This window comes from Lissotriton helveticus, chromosome 9 (genome assembly GCF_964261635.1).
Source record: "Lissotriton helveticus chromosome 9, aLisHel1.1, whole genome shotgun sequence".
In the NCBI taxonomy this organism is placed as follows: domain Eukaryota; kingdom Metazoa; phylum Chordata; class Amphibia; order Caudata; family Salamandridae; genus Lissotriton; species Lissotriton helveticus.
The window spans coordinates 1,081,097,896-1,081,117,241 of NC_136070.1; the positions used below are offsets into that span (position 1 = coordinate 1,081,097,896).

The window sequence follows — 19,346 nt, forward strand, 5'->3', positions numbered from 1 at the left end:
CAGGCAAGCCTGAGCTTAGAAGACTTGGTTTATGCATGTAAAGCCTTTTAGTAAATGTAAACATTTCTTTTAAAGCAAGGAGCACCTCACTCCATAACTGTGGGCATGTGCTCCACCTTTCAACCAACATGAATAAATGTTTCATTAGTCAGCAAACACAGTTCATTATGCAGCTGTTGGCGTTTCCACCCCAGGCCAGGATCAACATTCTAATTCCTACATTAAGCAGGCATAAACCTTTCAGCACCCAAGAGTAATCCTGTAAATAAGTAGAGGTTATAACACTGGGGCAGGGGGGTAATAAAACTTCTATAGTTCAGAATAATCCTGGTTCCAAGCAGGAATAACCACTTCAAAACTCTTCCCCAATCATAGGTAACATCCCCCTAATCAGGAGTAAACATTACAGGGAAGGAATCAGGCATAGGCATTTCATTAAGTAACTTATAAATAGAACATTACTCATTGCTAGAGAGCAACATCTCATTAAGCAAGCACAGGCCTTGCTTTAGATTAGTAAAACATTTCTGTTAATTAAGGTGAACATTTCAATAAGCAATTCAGTAAAGCATTCTCAATGAGCATTTTACTATGCCTTGGACTCCCCTATGCAGGGCTAAGCCATCGCAGGTGAACTCAGTATGTCTTTAGGCCTACACCGGAACCAGGGCCCAAACAGTTAATGAATGGCAAGCCTGTCCTCAGGCATAAACAGTAACTTAATGGCCTCCACGTCACTAGAGGCACATAGGGGCCAACAGGTGGGCACTTAAGGTCAAAAATACAGCGTTTCTCTGGGGCCTACAAGAGAGCGCTTGGAGGCACAATTACAGCGCTTCTATGGGACATTCAAGAAAGCGCTTGGAGTGAAATTACAGCGCTTCCCTGGGCACTACCTCAGTTCCTCACATGACAGCGCTTGGCCACAGGCAATGCTGGGGACAGCGCTTCAGCAGGCAATCCGGTTTAGATAATAGCACCCTGCAGGTACAGCACTTCACAAGGCAGCAACTCCCTTCAGTACCTCAGCACTCTTCACAGGGACAGCAAAGGAGCATTGGGGGAGCAGGGAGTCAGCGCTTCAGAAGGCAGCAACTTCTAGAGCCACAGAAGTTCTTGGTGACACAGCGCTTCAGGGGGATAGCGCTTTTCAGGGTTCACAGCGCTACGATATAGCAGGCAATCCACAGCAGAGGTAGCGCTCGGCAGACAGTTCATTCCAGGTAGCGCTGCTGAAGGGCACCACAGAATATAACGCTTCAGGCAGGAATCACGCCCAGGATTCTAGCGCTTCACAGACAGCAGGGTGCAGGGCTATAGCGCTTTGGCCCACACGAGGTGGGGGCAAGACCAGCAGGTCTAATAACATTCAGTTCAGGGTGCTGCAGTTCAGGCAAATATAGCGCTTCAGAAGGCAGCAACCCCCTCCATTACTTCAACGCTCTTCACAGGGTCAGCAAGGGCAGCGCTAGATATACAGGACAGGTGACACCCCAGTAGCAGGTTAGCAAGGGAGACCCCAGGTGACATCAGGAAACGCAGGGTCAGTACCGCGCCAATACCTGTTTGCTTCTTTAAAAGTCCTGTGATGATTTAATTTCTTCTTAGCGCTTTAGGTTTCTTGCGCCCTTGTAAATAGAGGCTTAGTTTCTTCTTGGCGTGATGTTTCTTGCGCCCTTGTAAATAGAAGCTTAGTTTCTTCTTGGCGTGATGTTTCTTGTGCCCTTGTAAATAGAAGCTTAGTTTCTTGTTGGCGTGATGTTTCTTGCGCCCTTTGGTTTCTTGTTTCCTTGAAGGGGGTTAAGTTGGTGGCTGGTGTTAGATCTCCTCAGCCAATCCCCTCAAGTGGTCCCTGGGGGTTCCCTTCCGCGGGGTTAGGTCAGTGGGGGGGGGGTACAGGATGCCTCAATACTTGTAAAGCAGCACTCTAGGCCCTGTCATTTCCAGCATCATAAGACCCTGCCCTGACCCTCACTGTCTATCCTCCTGCGTAGGTTCTTCCCCAGGTCTTCCCTTCAGTCACTCTGACAGGAAAGTTTTCCTTCCTTTCCTTATACAGTGCCAGTTGACAGTTGGCAGTGGCAGTTGGTGTCACCTCACCTGTTCCAGAAGGTTCCAGGGGGTTCTAGGAGGTTCCACCATTCTACCTGTGGGCAGGCTAAGTTGATACATTGTTTGGGTGGTTCCAGCCAGGCCCTAGCCACTAGAATGCGCCCACTAACCCCGCTGCAGCAGCAGTGGTCAGTGGCAGCCATGTTAGGGGTATAAGACACCTGCATCTTAACATCAGTTTCACAGTACACAGGGCTTTCCTCACTACACAAGGCCTATACATTGTTGTTACAATAGGGGCATTCTAAATTAAAAGGGGTAAAAAACGAAAAATTTCTGGGGAAAGGGCCAAGTCCCACAATATGCCATAACAATATTGCTTCTAACAGTGTAAAAAAAAAGTGAACTTGATTTTTCTCATGCTAAAAAAGGTACCTGTGGCTTGTGATCTATCTTTTACAAAGTATTTCAAATCTGAAATTCCAAAGCCAACAAAAAAGTCCCAACAATTTATTGGGATTAAAAAATACATTTTCGTTTATATCGAAAAGAGTGGTTCTCCTTTTTGTTATGAGCACACACAACATCCCATGAAGGTACAAAACAAAGACCATTTTTTTTTTTTAAAGAAGACATTATACAAAGCCCTTCTTGTTAGTAGTGCAGATTGCAGGCAATATAATGCGGGAACTGGCATTCTGAAACATATACTTTATCTATTGACTGTTATTACCCTACTACTAGTCTGAATTTAAATGAAAACGTTTCAATGCTGACTTTGGTAGCACCAGATACCACATAGATGACTGTCTGCTGCTTTCCCTTCATTACAGTAATTGTTAATTCTACAAAAACACGTGATTTCAATATATTGATAAATATCGCACTGTGCTACCTAATTTTCATCTGTGCCTACCGAGCTTTTACCTCGCCACTTGGAGTATTCACAACCATATTCTTGGTCTCCTTTACACATGTGTACATTCCTTGTGATTTCTCTTTTTAGCAGCTCTTTTGATTTGTGCTCTTGTTATGAAAAGTTGCTCTTGCCATAGTGTACAGGTTTTGAAAAGCTCATAAGCATGATTGACCTCGAAATAATGTTGCATGAAAATCTCCTTGTCAAATCAGTTTTCCAGTATCTTTTATTTAGTAAATAAGAATATTTTTACTCTACAAACTGCCAGAGGAGATTTGTATTCTGATGCTGTTTATTATTACTCTGTATTCCAATACACATTGTGACTGAGAATAGAAATGGGTTGCTGGTTTTCTGCCTGATTAGTTTTATGCACCTTCTCTTCGCCCCAATCCCTTTCACTAGAAATCTGAATAAAAACAGTAGTACATATTTTATATAAAAACTAAATCTTTTTATGTATAAGCCTATTTTGACTGAATATGTTGTTTATTTAAGGAGGTAAAAAGTGCTAAAGAAGAGTTGGCCACTAGACTAAACTCAAATGAAACAGCTGAATTAATGAAGGAGAGAGATGAACAAATAAAGGGATTGATGGAGGAAGGTGAGTGAGTTACTTTCCTATATTTGTATTTAAAAGTATTTTTTAGTTAGTGTGGCAGCCCCAAGCTGGCGTTCAGAGTGATGAGCAGTGCATGGTAAGACATGCAGAGTTTGCGTGTAAATCATTTAGGTGGCAGTAGTGAAACATTTCTGTTTATAGTATACCATAGGACACAATCTCAAAGCAGTTTGATGTAGAGTAATCCTGATGAATAAATAACTGAAAATTGCGATTCTCCTATTAACATGACTAGAGAATCTGGATTTCATTAAAGACACAGAGGCTGACATTATCTTTTAATGCAGTCACAAGCAGCCGCACTACATCACAAAGTAAACAGTTCTAGAATGGAATAGACAGATAGTATAAGAGGCATGAGCACCTAACAGACTGCCTCTTTTAAATGTGGAGAAATAACAAAGTCCAAAGAAAAAACAAGTTCATCTTCATCTTGAGAATCCAGGAGAGGATCACATAGAGAAGTGAGGAGGAGACAAGGATGAGACGAATAGTCCATTAAGAAGAGTTGTCTGAAAGAAAAGCAGAAAAATTAGAGTATTGTTAAAATAAACAATACATCAAATATGAAAAAAACACAGCGATAATCAAAAAACGATAAGTAGAGGCAGCAGAATAAAATACAGCAATAGTAGTACAGTACAGACCGAATAAGCCATTCAATAATAATTTCAGTAAAAGAATAATCCGTCCAAGGGAAGGGATGGGTGGGATAATGTCAGCCTCCGTGTCTTTAATGAAATCCAGATTCTCTAGTCATGTTAATAGGAGAATCACAATTTCAATACTAGACCGGAGGTTACATTATGCATGTTGGTAGCCGTGAAGAACAACATCAGGCATGTGCTCAATCGGTTTACAGTAATGACAAGCAAATGTGGATGTATTAGACCAGTCTGCCGCTTTGAGACTATCTTCCAACTTTCCACCAGACCAGAAAGATTTACTGGCCATAGCACCTCTAACAGAGTGGGCTTGGAATTTAATAAGTCAGCGCCGGCTAGGCTCATAGCAGACTTGACCCATCCGGCTATGGAAGTGGAGCTAATGGGTTTGAATGGTTTGACAAAGGAAACCAGTAGTTGATTTGCATCAAGAGGACAATGATCTCTCATTCTATTTTTGTATTCTTTCATACAATCTACAACACAGAGTTTCTTACACGTGTCAAAGCGAGGATAAAAAAATAGAGTCTGACATAGTTTTGGTTCTTCTAACAATTTCAAATTTAACACCAAACATATCATAAGATCTATTAGAAATATCAAGACATTTGATATCAGAAACTCTACAGCATGAAATCAAGCACAAGAGAGTTGCAAGTTTAATAGAAAGACAATTCCTATTAAGTAAAGTGTTATCAGGCCAACTTGAAAAGCGGTCTAAAATAGCCTCACTGTCACACATGGCCTGCTATTGGGTCTAGGAGGCCTCTTCAACCTAATACTCTTCATGAATCTACAAACAATAACATTTTTACTTACCGTTGATAAGAGAGTGACCAGCAGAAATGGCTGTTCTATAACAATTGATAGATCTATAGGAAAGGCCCATATCGAATTGTTCGACAAGAAAATTAACTACGTGTACGATAGGAGCCTCCTCGGGATCCAAGTCCCTCTCCAGGCACCAACTAAACCATTTTCTTCAAATGTTGTTGTACCTATATTCAAAATCCCGGAATGAACCAGGTGGTGATCTTCCCCGTCTGCGTTTGAAATCAGACCCCTGACTGCTGGAATTAGGAAAAGAATGCTGCAAGGTAGTTCTAGGATGATCTGGAACCAGGTCTGAGAAGGCGGGTTATTAGGACTAAGGAACATTGGTCCTGTCTCACCTTTTGAAGAACCCTTTGGATCATAGCAAAGGGAGGGAATGTGTAGCAGCGAAGGTCTGACCAGCACTGAAGGAAGGCGTTCACTGCGAGAGCGCCCGGATCAGGCATCCAGCTGAAGTAGTTCTCGAATTGGTAAGTCAGCCTGCTTACAAATAAATCCACCTCTTGGGGACCCCAGATCCGATTCAGAGATTTGAAGACATTCACATTGAGTTTCTAATTGCTGAAGTCTAGGAGGAATCTCGAGTTCCAGTCCGCGGAAATGTTTGATTTCCCGACAAGATATTCCGCCCTTAGAGCAATCTTGTGTTCTGGGCCAAACATCCAGAGTCTCTTGGCTAAGTTGGAGAGGTCTGCAGATCTGGCGCCACCTAGACGGTTGATGTAAGATACAGCGGAGATGTTGTCCATCTTCAGAATAACTGATCTCCCTTGAAGAGAATGTCTGAAGCTCATTAGAGCGTATAGGCCTGCCGTAAGCTCTAAGTAGTTTATGTGGTGAGAGGATTCCACTAGAAACCATACACTACCAGTGTTCTGATTGAGGAGGCGAGTGCCCCAACTGCGAAGGCTCGCATCTGATTCCAAAATGAACTCTGGAATTGAGCCAAAAATTGCTTTGCCATGCCAGGCATCCAAATTCTCCAGCCCCCAGTCGAGTTCCGATCTGGCTTCCTGATCTAGGGATACAAGATCTCCGTACCAAAGGCCAGATCTCAGAGCTTTCGCTTTTATCCTTTGAAGAGCTCGGTAGTTGAAGGGTACGGGGAAGATGGCTTGAATAGAGGATGAAAGGAGGCCTAAAAGTCTGGCTAACTCCCTTGGAGAGAAGGTTTTCTGTTTTAGAGCAAACTTGATCTCTGCGAATCTTGCAAATTTTCTTTGGGGAAAGTAAGAGAAGGCATTTTGAGGTGTCTACAGTAAAACCGAGAACCTCCAGGGATCTGGAGTGGGTAAGGATTGATTTTTCCCGGTTTAAAATAAAGCCTAGACTCTCTATGAGATCCATTGCAGTCTTCAGGTCTTTCAAGATCTGAGAGTGGTGTTGGGCCTTGATCAGGATATCGTCCAAATAGATAATTAAGCGAATACCTCTTTCCCTCAGAAGCGAGGCGATAGTTGACATAATTTTGGTGAAACACCAGGGGGCAGAAGAAAGACCTAAAGGTAGGGCTTGAAATTGAAAAAGACAGTTGTTCCAAACGAACTAAAGGAAAGGCTGGTGATCTTTGGCCTTTGGAATGGTTAAGGAAGCATCTTTTAAGACAGGCCAGTTTGACCGGCCTGTCTGCTTCTAGAAGAAGGTCTCTCAGGAGGTGAATACCCTCCATTTTGAAGTGTCTGTAGACCAGATACTTGTTGAATTCCCAAAGATTTATGACTGGTCTCCAGCCGTTCTCTTTTTTTTTAACGAGAAAAAGTGTGCTTATAAACCTTCTTAAACTCCAAGGAACTTCTATGATTGCGCCTTTTTGAAGCATGGAGATAATTGCCTCTTCTACAATTTTTTGTTGATCCTCTGAAAGGGGTGGCACTTTCGGGAGAGACGTCTGTGTGGGGGTAGTGACAAAATCTATTCTGAAGCCTCGAACAGTTTCTAGTACCCAGGGATCTTGAGTTAAGGTCTCCCAAATATGGAAAAAGAGTTGTAGCCTGCCTCCTAGCTTTTGAGGGAAAGATGAAGGAGGAAGAGGTGTACTTACTTGGAAGACTGGAGTTGTTGGGAGGACCACAGGATCTGAATCCTCTGTTCCGAGAGCCTCTCCCTCTTTGTGGGTCGAATTGAGGGATGGGTGGGAAGAAGCGTCTTCCAGAACCTCGGAATCTTGAGAAGGGCCTTTGGTTGCCACGGCCGACAGAAAGGCCCCTTCTTCCAGCCCGTCCAAAAAGGTTAGAATTAAAAACGCGCCTCATATTAGATTGTGCTTTGTCGAGGACGGTAATGGTAGACACATACTTGCCAATAGACTTAATCATAGCCTCACCGAAAAGGAGGCCCCTGGGGTTTTGGGAGGTTTTTTTTTCGGCTATGTCGCCTAGCTTCGGGTTGATCTGAGTGAGAATGACTCTCCTCCTTTCAATGTTAAGGCTTGCGTTTGCATGGCCAAGGAGAACTATGGCCCTTTGCCCCAGCCTCTGACAAGATCTGTGTCAAGAGGAGTGCGGTCAATGTGGCATTCTTCAGCCAGGTCTAAAATTCTGGACAGAGGCCCAAGGATGTCAAGAAGGCGATCCTGACAACCCTTAAGGGGCCTTTCCATACCCTTCCTGGGGTCCCTTCCAAGCTTGAACAGGATCTTGATCAAGTCGGGATCAAGGTTGGGGGTCTGATAGACCTTATCTTGTACTGTGGTTCTAGGACACACTGCCCTGAGGATACCACGAGTATCTCTTTTCAGGGTGTTTCTGAGCCATCTCTTAATGAATCTCGCAACATGGTCTTGGGGAAACCTATTAGAACTTCTGGGGTGAGAGATGTTAAGGAGGGGAAAACATTTTTCGCCCAAGGACTTGAGGATGACGTTTTTAGGCGAGGACGGGATTTCCTCCTCAGTAGGTTGACTGTTAAATTCAAAGTCCTCGTCGTCTAAATCGAGGACAAATTCGGCACAAGAATTAGGGGACCTGTCCTCATCCTCAGAGTCAATGTTGGCATTACTATGAGCACTACGATAGTTTGTGCCGTTAAGGACACCCATATTAGTCGTGTCGCCAGGGACACCTGAGTAGTTTGTGCCGCTATGGACAACCGAAGTATTCGAGGTGCGAGGACCTCCCACAGTGCTCTGGTTAGGCTCAATATTTTTAGATTGTTTGACTCTTTTCCCCTGATTAGTGGGCATGTCGTTATGAATGGTACTTGGGCCTTCATTAGAGTCGCCCTGTTCAGAAGGAAGGGTTCTTATAGCAGACATAACCTCCTTAAGTTTGTCTAGCATACAGGACATCATCTCTCTTTGGATTAATTTTTTTAAAGAATCCTCACAAAAATTGGGGGATTTCGCTAGAGCGTCATCAGAGTCTAGGTCCAACATTTTAAGGCTCAGAGGGGTAGATAATATAAAAGAAAGGTAAATGCCCCCCACCTTTTTTTGTTTTTTTTTTAAATAATTTTATGCAAAGCTATAAACAATAACTCCCCTTATTAAGTAGTCTTTCCTTTTTTTATGGCACTCTGAAACAAAGCTTTTAAAGGGTTGGGTTGAAAGGCAAGAAAAAACGAGGGACAAGTGACCGGCAGCAGCTGATCGCAGGTGAGCAACAGTAAGAAGCTGCTTGAGCTCAGCTGCTGCCGGAGGGCATAGAGGAAAGGGCCTTAGCAGCGTGAGCGCTGCCGTTGCCAAGGTTCACTCGTCGAAGGGGTGGAAGCGCTCGAGCGCAGGTTTTGTTTCCAAAAGTGGGAAAAGGCTTTTAGCGTACGTTGTTTTAGGAAGGTATTTGGGATTTGAGAATTAAGTTTAAAGCGGTGGCGGCACTAGGAAGTGTGTGGCACCATTAAGTGCGATGTCCGTGCGATCCACGATCGGACCACAAATGAAGGCGGAGGCTTGGGAGCAGGACACTGTCGTAAAGAACAGGAGAGATCAAATCGCATAAGGCGCGTTCGCCCGCAAGGTGAGAGACAAAGAGACTCCGGTGAGGAGAAGGGGGAGGAGGGTGGGGATTGTCGAAGAGACCATAAATTGGACTAAGGGCATTGAAAAGGTGGAAGGGTAGAAGGGAGGGGGTAAAATCCCTTCAGGTCGGAAAAGCAAAGCTGTTAAACAACAAATAAGAGAAGAATCATATTGAGTAAGATAAAGGACTTTATCTGCTTGTGAGCCACATTTAAAAGAGGCAGTCTGTTTGGTGCTCATGCCTCTTATACTATCTGTCTATTCCATTCTAGAACTGTTTACTTTGTGATGTAGGGCGGCTGCTTGTGACTGCATTAAAAGATAATGCACAACGTAGCCTCCGGTCTTGTAATGAAATCCAAAGGTAACAGACGCCGCAAGGCAGTACGAGCAAGCACACTGCTAAGTATAGTGTGTCAGTGGACTGATTGTCAAAAACGGCCATACGTGGTAACTTTAACAAACTGTGTAAGAAAGCCATTAATACTGCACAATGTTAGCTAGTAGAAATACATTTACTATAGAACACTTAGAACACCATTTGACCACTTATAATTGACAGTAGTCTCTATAGTGAAATAATGAAGAAGGCCAAAAAGTGAGTAAGGGGCGTTCAATTTGGGATTACTATGAGAGAGAGAGTAATTTGAGAGAAGTATATGTGCAGTAGAATACATGTTTCACTCACTCGGCAAAAATAACTTTGAGTTTATGAAAATGGATTTTGGATATAGACGTCTTTAGTATGCAGAAAGCCATAAGAACGAATGGTATTAGGCTACTAAAATTTACCGTCTCAAAAACATAGTTGACAAGACAAGAAACATCAAGTAACTATGATTTAGAACAATATGGAATTCTCAAGGCATGTAGGCAGGATAGGAAATCTACAGTGAGATTTACTTCTTATGGAAATTTTAATATGAGAAACACGTAAGAGATGACAAACGATAAAGGGAAAAAGTTTCTAAAGGTGGTTATATTTTAGAAAAAATTTAAATCCAGAAAAGAAGAAGTATTTTGATTGCTGGTTGCACTCGTGTAAAATATCTCTGTAGTGCACTTTTTTCTTGAAATATTGGTGTTGGAACAAATTACCAGAAAGTCTAGCTAATATAAGTTGTTGTGTTAGATATCTGGGAATATTCAAGTTCAGAGCTTTTTAAGGAAGCAAGTCGTTTTTGCAGCAGTGTGAAAGAAACCTACATTCTGGGTTTTTTGGTACCCTGTGAGGAAGGCTAAGCTGTAATGTAAACGTGAAAGTAAAAAGCCTTAACTGCTAATTTCAGATCATGTGTGAAAAGCATATGCTTATGTTTTTTGAGCAGTTAAAGTTAAAATCTCATGGATTTAGCCATTGCTTGGATATTGTCTTTAAATTGTGGTTTATCATGAAGTAGAAGACCCAGTGATTTCAAAGAGGTGTCAAAGTTAGGAGTGATGCAATACTCTGGATAATTTCAATCCTCTTTGGATTGTTTTCAAAATAATTACTATGACATCAGTGTATTAATAAAAAGGTGCATCAAGTTCTTTTAACAGATACAGTGGTTCAACATTGAAGTTGAAAAAGATGAGTGCCATTGTTAAACTAGAGGAACTCCATACGAGTGAACACAAAGGATTTACTTATATTTATTAATTGAGTGTTCCCAGAAAGATACGATTTACAGCACTTCAACACTGTAATGTCAGTCATCGCTTTTTAGAGGGTGTCCAGTAGAATTTGATGGTCAGCAGTGTAGAAGGCTGCCGATAAGATCAGAAGACTAGGGCTACCTTTTTTTTTTTTTTTGCAGAGTTTTATATAGCGCGAACTAGACCCGAACCGAATCAGGTATCAGAGCGCTTTACATATTTTTCCAGTTACGTTACATTTTTACGTTTTCCAGTTACTTTCATTTTAGGCACGGGGAGATTAAGTGATTTGCCCAGAATCACAGGAGGTTTTGGCGTCGTTACCGAGACTCGAACCCAGTTCCTCCAGGTCCGAGGTCGAGCGCCCTAGCCGTTAGGCCAACTCCTCTCCCCAACTGAACTTCTAGTGTTACTGGGGCATATGCCACCTAATTAATATTCTGTGCTGTATCTGTTCCTAAATTCAATTGAAATGACTAGCTCTTTAAAGAATATGCTGTTTTTCTGTTGATCTTAGATCTAGAACTGATGTGGGACAGTTATTTTAATTTTTATGTGATCACTTACTCACCAAGACAGATAGATCTCTAGTGTATATTAAACATTGTGTACAAGTAAAAACCCATTTTTTTACTACATGAAAAATGAATTTCTGTTGTGATTTTCCTATATTTCAATTTTGCTTCACGGTTTTATTAGAATATTGGAAGGCTCTCCTCTCATTGAAGGCAATGGGGGTAACAACCGGTTATAATGACATAAATGCACTCACTGCAGTTAACATTTCAGTGCTTTAATCTTCAGATTTTTCTTCTGCACTGCTTCTACATGGATTGCAGAGGTGAAAGTGAGAGGCAGAGGCTCTGGGTGTAGAGAAATAGTGAGCTTTCCTTCTGCCGTAATTCACTGTAGCCCACGAATGAGGGAAGGGGGAATTGTTTGCACCTCCTCTGTCTAGCTTGGGTCTGTCAAATGAGGTAAAGCACTTTGAGCGAAGAGAGAATCTGGGCTGCAGAGACCTCTGCTTCTTTTCACTGCTCCTACCAACCAGGTTTGGCACTTACTACTGTGGCCAGGCGTGCGTCATTGACTGTGGAAACATTAAAAGAAGACAAAGGCTATAACGCTGTGGTGGTCTTTAAGCACTCGATGTCTCCTATACCTTTTTTATGTATTGCTTTTAGCTGCCTGTTCTCAATTCTGTAATGTGAACAATACAAATACTTAGTGAGCTTTGGGTAAGCTCATTGCTTGAATTTCTTGTCAGTCTCTTTTGTATGTTTCTTATTCAATGGCCTGTTTCTTCTTCTTATGTGTGTCCCTCTTCGGGAACATAGCTTTTTTTTTTTTATTAAACTTTTTATTGACTTATATAAACCCAATACAATGATTGCTGAAATCAGTAAGGTAAATTAGGTTCTACCACAGTACATGAAAGAATTGTATGTCCTCATCAGCCACTGCATGGTAATTACCAACAAAAGGGAGGAAGAGATAAGAAAAAAGAAATGGACTTCTACTCCGTGTGAACAATAATATAGACAATTTGGGTGTCCTGTTTAATGATGATCATATTCTGTAGTTATACCACTGCAGCCATGTAACAAAGGACCCAATGACGAATGATTTGTGCAAGTAATAAGTAACTAATACAATGCTGCAGACCCGACTGTGGACATCTCAACTGTATCTGCACGTTTACGAATATAAGCCTCAAATAGGGCCCAGATATCTTTGGGTTGTGATTGTACAGACATAAGTACCCAGAAAGTGGTGAGTTGTTCCTGACAATATGTGGCATCTTTAAGGCAATCCGAAACATAGCTCTTTTACCATCATTCTAATTGAATGTCTCGTTCCAGCTCCACATCAGAGAACTACTTTTAGTTTTTTGTAGCCGAACTCCATGGGAGTGCATGTAATTTCTCTCTCTGTCTTTCATGTGCTGCTTCATTACTGAAACCCCTGACTCCGCGTTCACTGTGTTGCTTTTCACTCCTATTGCTTGTCATTGCTTCTCCTGTACCCGGTGTCCCGTTTGGTTGTGTTTTTTTTATTTTAATAAACAGTGCTCAACTATTGTTCTCTGGACCCTTGCTGCTTCTGTCACCCTTCTGCAATTACTTCATCCCCTTGCATGCTCCAGCTTTGCTTTAACTACCGAATTTACCTCGCCCCCGAATTCCTTTTTCTTAATAGGAAGCTGCAATTTAATGTCAGGCCACTCACGTCTTAACAAAAGGGTGATTAGGCAATTTTTTTTAATTTACATTCCAAGATGGGCATCCATCTACTATCTTGGTTCAACAAATTATAATAAAAAAAGACCACCACATTACTATGCATGAGCGCACATGTGTGGTAAATTTGGGGCCACTGTAATCTCATGGTGTATACATGCACAGGTATGATGACGCATGAGTATGCATTGATGCACTTTAAAAAAAATTTTGTTGGTGCTGTTAGCATAGAGAGTAACCATTTTTAGATCCTGCCTTCTAAACCGTGAAGCTGTCTGGTTGCAAAAGAGTTTTTGTGGGCTTACCAGGAGCTTCCAGTCCACCAATTGCTTACTTTTGGTTAGCTAACCTTACGTACTTATTATTCAGTAGCTTCCCTTCCTTTTCTTGTGTAACACCCACTCGCTCCCCACCTCATGAAGCATACCCACGTTATCCTTTTGATTGGCTGACTTGTATGCTTCCATTGCTCACATTTAGGGAAGACCGTTTTACTTCTTGGTTAAGCCCTCCATGAGAGTGCATCTGTTTTCCAGCTCTCTCCTTCATATGCCTCTCCCCCACTGAATAACCATCCTGCACGTTTCATGTTGCTATTACTTGTGTTTATTTTTTGGAACTGCTAGGCATCAATTTGCTGCCAGCCCTTTTGATTTACAAAAAGGCGTTCCGAGCTAGTAAAATTTCATTTTGTCAAATTTACTGATCCTTCTTGGAAAGGTAAATAAAAAATAAAAAAAGCTGCCGGCTTCATTTTGTAGGCATGTGCATGTCTGGTAATGCATGCACACAGCATCCTGCTTGAGCAGACCTATGAAATGACCAGCAGCTGCGTCATCACACCATTTAAAACAAAAATGTCATTTTATTATAACTGATGCTGCAGAATTTCAGCAAATGGCAAAACAAGTAGGTGCAAAAGGATGAGCCAATAGGCTTTGCCAGTGCTTGTTTTTTTGTTTTTGCTGAAGTTGAACAACATCAGCAAAAACAGCGTGGAGTTGGAGGTTTTAATAGCCTTATAGTCCGACACATCAGGTTATACAGCAACTAAAACCCCCTTCCTTCTTTCATACTGGGACCAGTAAAACAAATGGACATTTAGTGATTAATATAGTGCACTGTGGTGGCTTCAAGGCCATAGAACAGCTTTCGTCATGATGATATTGGGGGAAACTTTGTATTGGGCTGTAGTTCCCTACACTTTAGGTTTTACATTCGAAGGAAGCTGTTATATTTATGTTTTATATTTGAAGTTCTTACACTATGATGTAGTTTATTGTGAGATGTTTAATTTGAGCTTTGTGTTTAGGAGGGACCATTTCACATGTATTACTTTGTCCCTTTTAAGTGGACCATGTGTCTTTTAACCTTTACAGGGGAAAAACTGTCAAAGCAGCAGCTTCACAATTCCAACATCATTAAGAAATTAAGAGTGAAGGAGAAAGAGAATGAAAATACCATCACAAAGCAGGCCAAAAAAATTAAGGAGCTAGAAGAGGAATTGCAACATTTCAAGCAGGTTGGTCGAGACTTGACATCTATAAAAATATCTATTCAGATTATTTTTTCCTGTTGCATTAGTGTGGCATACTTTTATGTCAAAACTTCCCAACTGCCTTTCTCAACTGTTCATGTAAGTAGTTGATTTGTATTTTTCCCAAGAACTGCTGATGGTGAAATATAGTTGTTTAGAAGACGCGTGTGTTGGGTTTTATAACTCCAGTATAGTTGTTTGCACACACAGTGAGGTGCTGGTAAGTGCACCAGCTTTTCTCTCGCCATCTGACAGATACACAGAAGTCAGTTTACTTAATGTTCAAACCACCCTTAACATCCCTCATCCCAGTTTGATGTCCTTTTTTCGAAATTGCTTCCTATTTTGAGCAGTGATCACATATTTAAAACTTGCCCCCACTTCCATTTAACCTTCTCACTGACATTAATGCTCAATACAGTACCAGCAGGATTGCACAAAACCAGACAGATTTAACTGACCTCTCATGCAAGCATCCTTCAAAGCCTGCATGTACATCAACACTTTAGTTAGGTATAACCCCACTACAGTACACACAGCATAGGCATTCAGTGATGTCATCAATTATGTCATTAATCATGTCATGAGTGATGTATGATGTGAGGTTAGAAGCAGTGCATGGCAGGGGCACAAGGGATAAACAGCTCGCTGAAGTATAAATAGCGAATTTTCGTATTCTTATTTTTTGGGGGTGGGGGGGGGGGTTAAAAAATTACATTGCCACAGTCATTGTCACCTAACTATAACATCCCTTTAATCTTTGTTTATTTTTTCAATTCAGTGCTAGGGTGTTGTTTTGTAACTTGAAGTAAGACTACCATCCCTAACTGTACACAGGAGAGTCTTGGCTATGTAAGGAAGCTTGAGTATATGTAAAGAGTGGGCACTCGTTAAAGAGCTGAATAGAGAATGCAGAGAGTCTGGTCTTCCCACCTAAGGGGTCATAAGTGTCTGGAGGGAGTGGGCTGTAAATAAAATGCACACTAAGTGCAGACTGCATAATAGGGTTTGGTGAGGGACTGACCTCTCCGTTAAGACCTCTGTCCTGGGTGAAGACTGTACATAGTAGGGCTTCGTAAGGGACTTGCAACTCCACATAGACCTCTATACAGAGCGAAGGCTGTGTGTAGTAGTTTTTTATTAGAGTTTTATATAGCGCGAACTTGACCCGAATCTGGTATAAGAGCGCTTTACAGAGCACCAGTTGCATTACATGAGGACACATTCATTTTAAGATTGAGTGATTTGCCCAGAATCACAGGATGTTCAGCTTCATTACAGAGACTCTAACCCAGTTCCCCAGATTGGAGGTTGACCGCCCTAGCCGTTAGGCCTACTCCTCTCCCCATGGAATGAGCTCTTTGTGAAGACCTTAATACAGGGTGAAGGCCGTGCATATTGGGGTTTTATGAGGGACTGATCTGTCTACCAAGAACTCTGTACAGGGTGAAGACTGTACATGGCAGAGTTCAGTGCAAGACTAGCCTTTTTGCCAAGCCCTCTGTGCACGGCGAAGGATGTGTATAGTAGCATTTGGTGAGGGACAGGCCTGTCCGTAACGACCTCTCTACAAGGTGAAGCATGTTTGTAGTAGGGTTTGGCAAGGGACTGGCCTCTCCACAAAGACCTCGCCAGGGTGAAGGCTCTGCGTTATGGGGTTTGATGTGGAACTGGTATGTCCTCTGTACAGGGTGAAGACTGTACATGGCAGAGTTTAGTGAGAGACTAGCCTTTTTGCCAAGCCCTCTGTGCACGGTGAAGGATGTGTATAGTAGCATTTGGTGAGGGACAGGCCTGTCCGTAACGACCTCTCTACAAGGTGAAGCATGTTTGTAGTAGGGTTTGGCAAGGGACTGGCCTCTCCACAAAGACCTCGGCAGGGTGAAGGCTCTGCGTTATGGGGTTTGATGTGGAACTGGCATGTCCTCGGTACAGGGTGAAAGCTGTGCAGACTAAAATACCACCTATACCAGAGGCAATATCACAATTATTAGACCTGGTACCATTGGCGTGGGTCTCCCTTCCATTTTTGTTGTTGCCTCATGTGTTTTTGCTGGTATTGGATGCTTTGGGCACTGTGCCACTGCTATTCAGTGCCACAGTGCAAGTGCTCCCTACTGTAAATTGTTGTACTAATCAGTGGTTCCATGATTGGCTATTTGGTTTACTTGTCAGACCCTAGTCTAGTGCACTGAGTGTGCCAGGGCGTGTAATTCAAATGCTGATGGTGGGCCTGCAGCACTGGTTGTGCCACCCACAGAAGCAGCCTTGTAAATGGTGTCTACGGTCTGCCATTGCAGAGCCTGCGTACAGTCTGGTACTGTCATGCTGACTGGGCAAATGCACCCACTTGCCAGTCCCTAAACCTTCCCTTTTCGTCATATCAGTCACCTCAATGGTAGGCCCAAGGGCAGGGTGCATTATAAGAATAAGGTAGGACAAACCCTGATGTGTGTGGCATGTCCTAATCTATACTACTATTATAAAGGAAGAACTTTGAACCTTTGAGGCGGGTAAACTCAGGAACCACAGCGCCAATCCACACACCCGATACATCGTTGTAATCGTCAGGGTGTGCAGATGGACATAGGCTATATAAACGTAATAAATATACGTTATTTAAAAAATTTACCAAAAAAAAAGTAGTCCCTTGGGAGAAGCGCCGGCCGTGACGTGCGTGCCCGACGTGAGGAGCGCGGGGAGGAGCGGCATCCAGGAAAGCGAGGAGGACCGGCAGACATGGCGCGGGGAGGAGCAGTGAGGAGTGGCAGACAGGCGGTGAGGAGCGGCGGACAGGCGGGGAGGAGCAGTGAGCGGCGGATGAGGTAGGTTATTTATTTATTTATTTAGGAGCGGTGAGCGGCGGAAAAATGAAGCAAAAATGAAAATCGTGAGCAAGAGGAAACAAACGGAGCATTACAAAAGTGAGCCAAACGGTGCATTACTGGAGGAAAAAGTTACGCGTGCAGGTTACAAAAGCGTACATCGTGAGCAAGAGGAAGCAAACGGAGCATTACAAAGTGAGCCAAACGGTGTATTACAGGAGGAAAAAGTTACGTGTGCAGGTTACAAGAGCGTACAAAGTAAACATAGAGGTATAATACTGCAATATATGGAGGAAGGCTCCGGGGGACCCACGGACAACGTCGGGGCGGGCGGGGGCCCTGAAGCCTAATTGCTCCCGGACAATGTCGAGACGGGCTGCTACAAAAGCGTACAAAGTAAACATAGTGGTATAATACTGCAATATATGGAGGAAGGCTCCGGGGGACCCACGGGCAACGTCGGGGCGGGCGGGGGCCCTGAAGCCTAATTGCTCCCGGACAACGTCGGGACGGGCTGCTAGTAGTAAATAACAGCCATTTTCGTTTTTCACTATTGCAAGGCTACCTGTTCTCCATAGGCCAGAATGGGCTTTTAGAGTTATTACATTTTATAATCCTAACTGTCTCAGAGAACATGGTAGAAATTCGAGTTTAGTATGCCTGAACTCAGAATAATAAAATACATATTTTAGTGAAGTATATTTTAATATTCTGTGTTTGTAAATACCATTTTTAGAAAGTAGGTATTTGCTTGTCTAACCATTCAAACCTGCCTCTGCTAGTTTGTGTATTCCTATGTCTGGTTTTGTGAGTGACAGGGCTGGGAATTCCAGGAGACAGACTGAGTCACGCAGTGGTGAGTAGAGCGATCTACATCGAGATGGGAGGGAGGAGTGCACCTGAACCTTGAATAGGGCTGTGCCTGCCTTCCACAATGCTGGCTCCACCCCCTGGGGAGCGGCTGATGTATCTGCCCTGCACACTGAAAGAAGAGGAGGAGTCATGTAATCAAAGTGCTCCAGGACTGTACTTGCCTTCCACAATTCTGGCTCCACCTCCTGTGGGGCGTCTGATGTGCATGCCCTGCACTGTGAAAGGAAAGAAGTCTGGTGCTTCAGAACTGGTTTGGACTGGGCAAAGGCCCCTTTCCCCTCAGAGAACAAAGGAAGTGTCTGCTGCTGTTTTGGGCCTTCTGAGGAACTGCGTGTTGCAAGGAGCCGGAAGCGCGACTCAACAAGAAGAAGCGTGTCGCCGCTGGAACTGTCGTACTGCACCGCATCGGAGAGAAGCGTGATCAAGATGATGATCTCCCCACTTGTGAACTATCTAATCACTATGTTACCCCTCGTATTATCCGAGGAATTCCACAATAAACTAGACATCTTACTCTCAAAATGTTTATGGAAAGGGAAGAAGGCAAGAATTAGTATGAACAAATTCAGATTAGATACATCTTTGGGAGGGGTCAATCTAGCTGACTTTAAACTATATCAGACAGCATTTTTGGCAAAACAAGGCTCCTACTGGCTAGTGCTATCGGCCGAATACACCCTTGTTTGACTAGACAACGAGAAATCAATCCTTATGAATCTTACACCAGCGGCCCTCTTAAACACACACCTAAATATGGTCACCTGTTCAAAATCTCTCTTCAAGAACTCAAAGTCCGCCCTACTAAAGATTGACAGACAGTTAGACGTTAGTGTTAAGCAATCTAACCTTGAATCCCTCTGGAACAATCACAAAATACTACATAAGGGAAAAATCTAACACAACAAATCATGGATTAATAAAGGGATCTACTTCTCCCATCAACTGTTTAACCGAGCCTACCCTCTCGCCTTCAAAGTATTGCAATCCAAATACAACCTACACTCACTTGACTTCTATAACTTCCTAAAAATTAATTGGGCTGTCTTCCCAGAAGAAAATATTAGGAGCCACAAACCCACTGGAGGGTAAAGAACAGAACCACAAATACCACAATGCCCCGCGAGACACACCAGCTTGCAATTAACACAAGCACAGCAAGTCATGTGGGAGCGCTGCTGAATAACTG

At 42.9% G+C, this 19,346-nt stretch overlaps 1 protein-coding gene across 1 annotated transcript in view; it reads left to right on the top strand.

The window, feature by feature from the left end:
• Positions 1-19,346, top strand: part of LOC144782234 (TATA element modulatory factor-like) — a 316,861-nt gene that overhangs the window by 97,190 nt on the left and 200,325 nt on the right. Inside the window, exons 5-6 of the mRNA XM_078661477.1 lie at positions 3,470-3,575; positions 14,305-14,447. Coding sequence (XP_078517603.1) covers positions 3,470-3,575; positions 14,305-14,447 — 249 coding nt within the window. The remainder of the gene's footprint in view (positions 1-3,469; positions 3,576-14,304; positions 14,448-19,346) is intronic.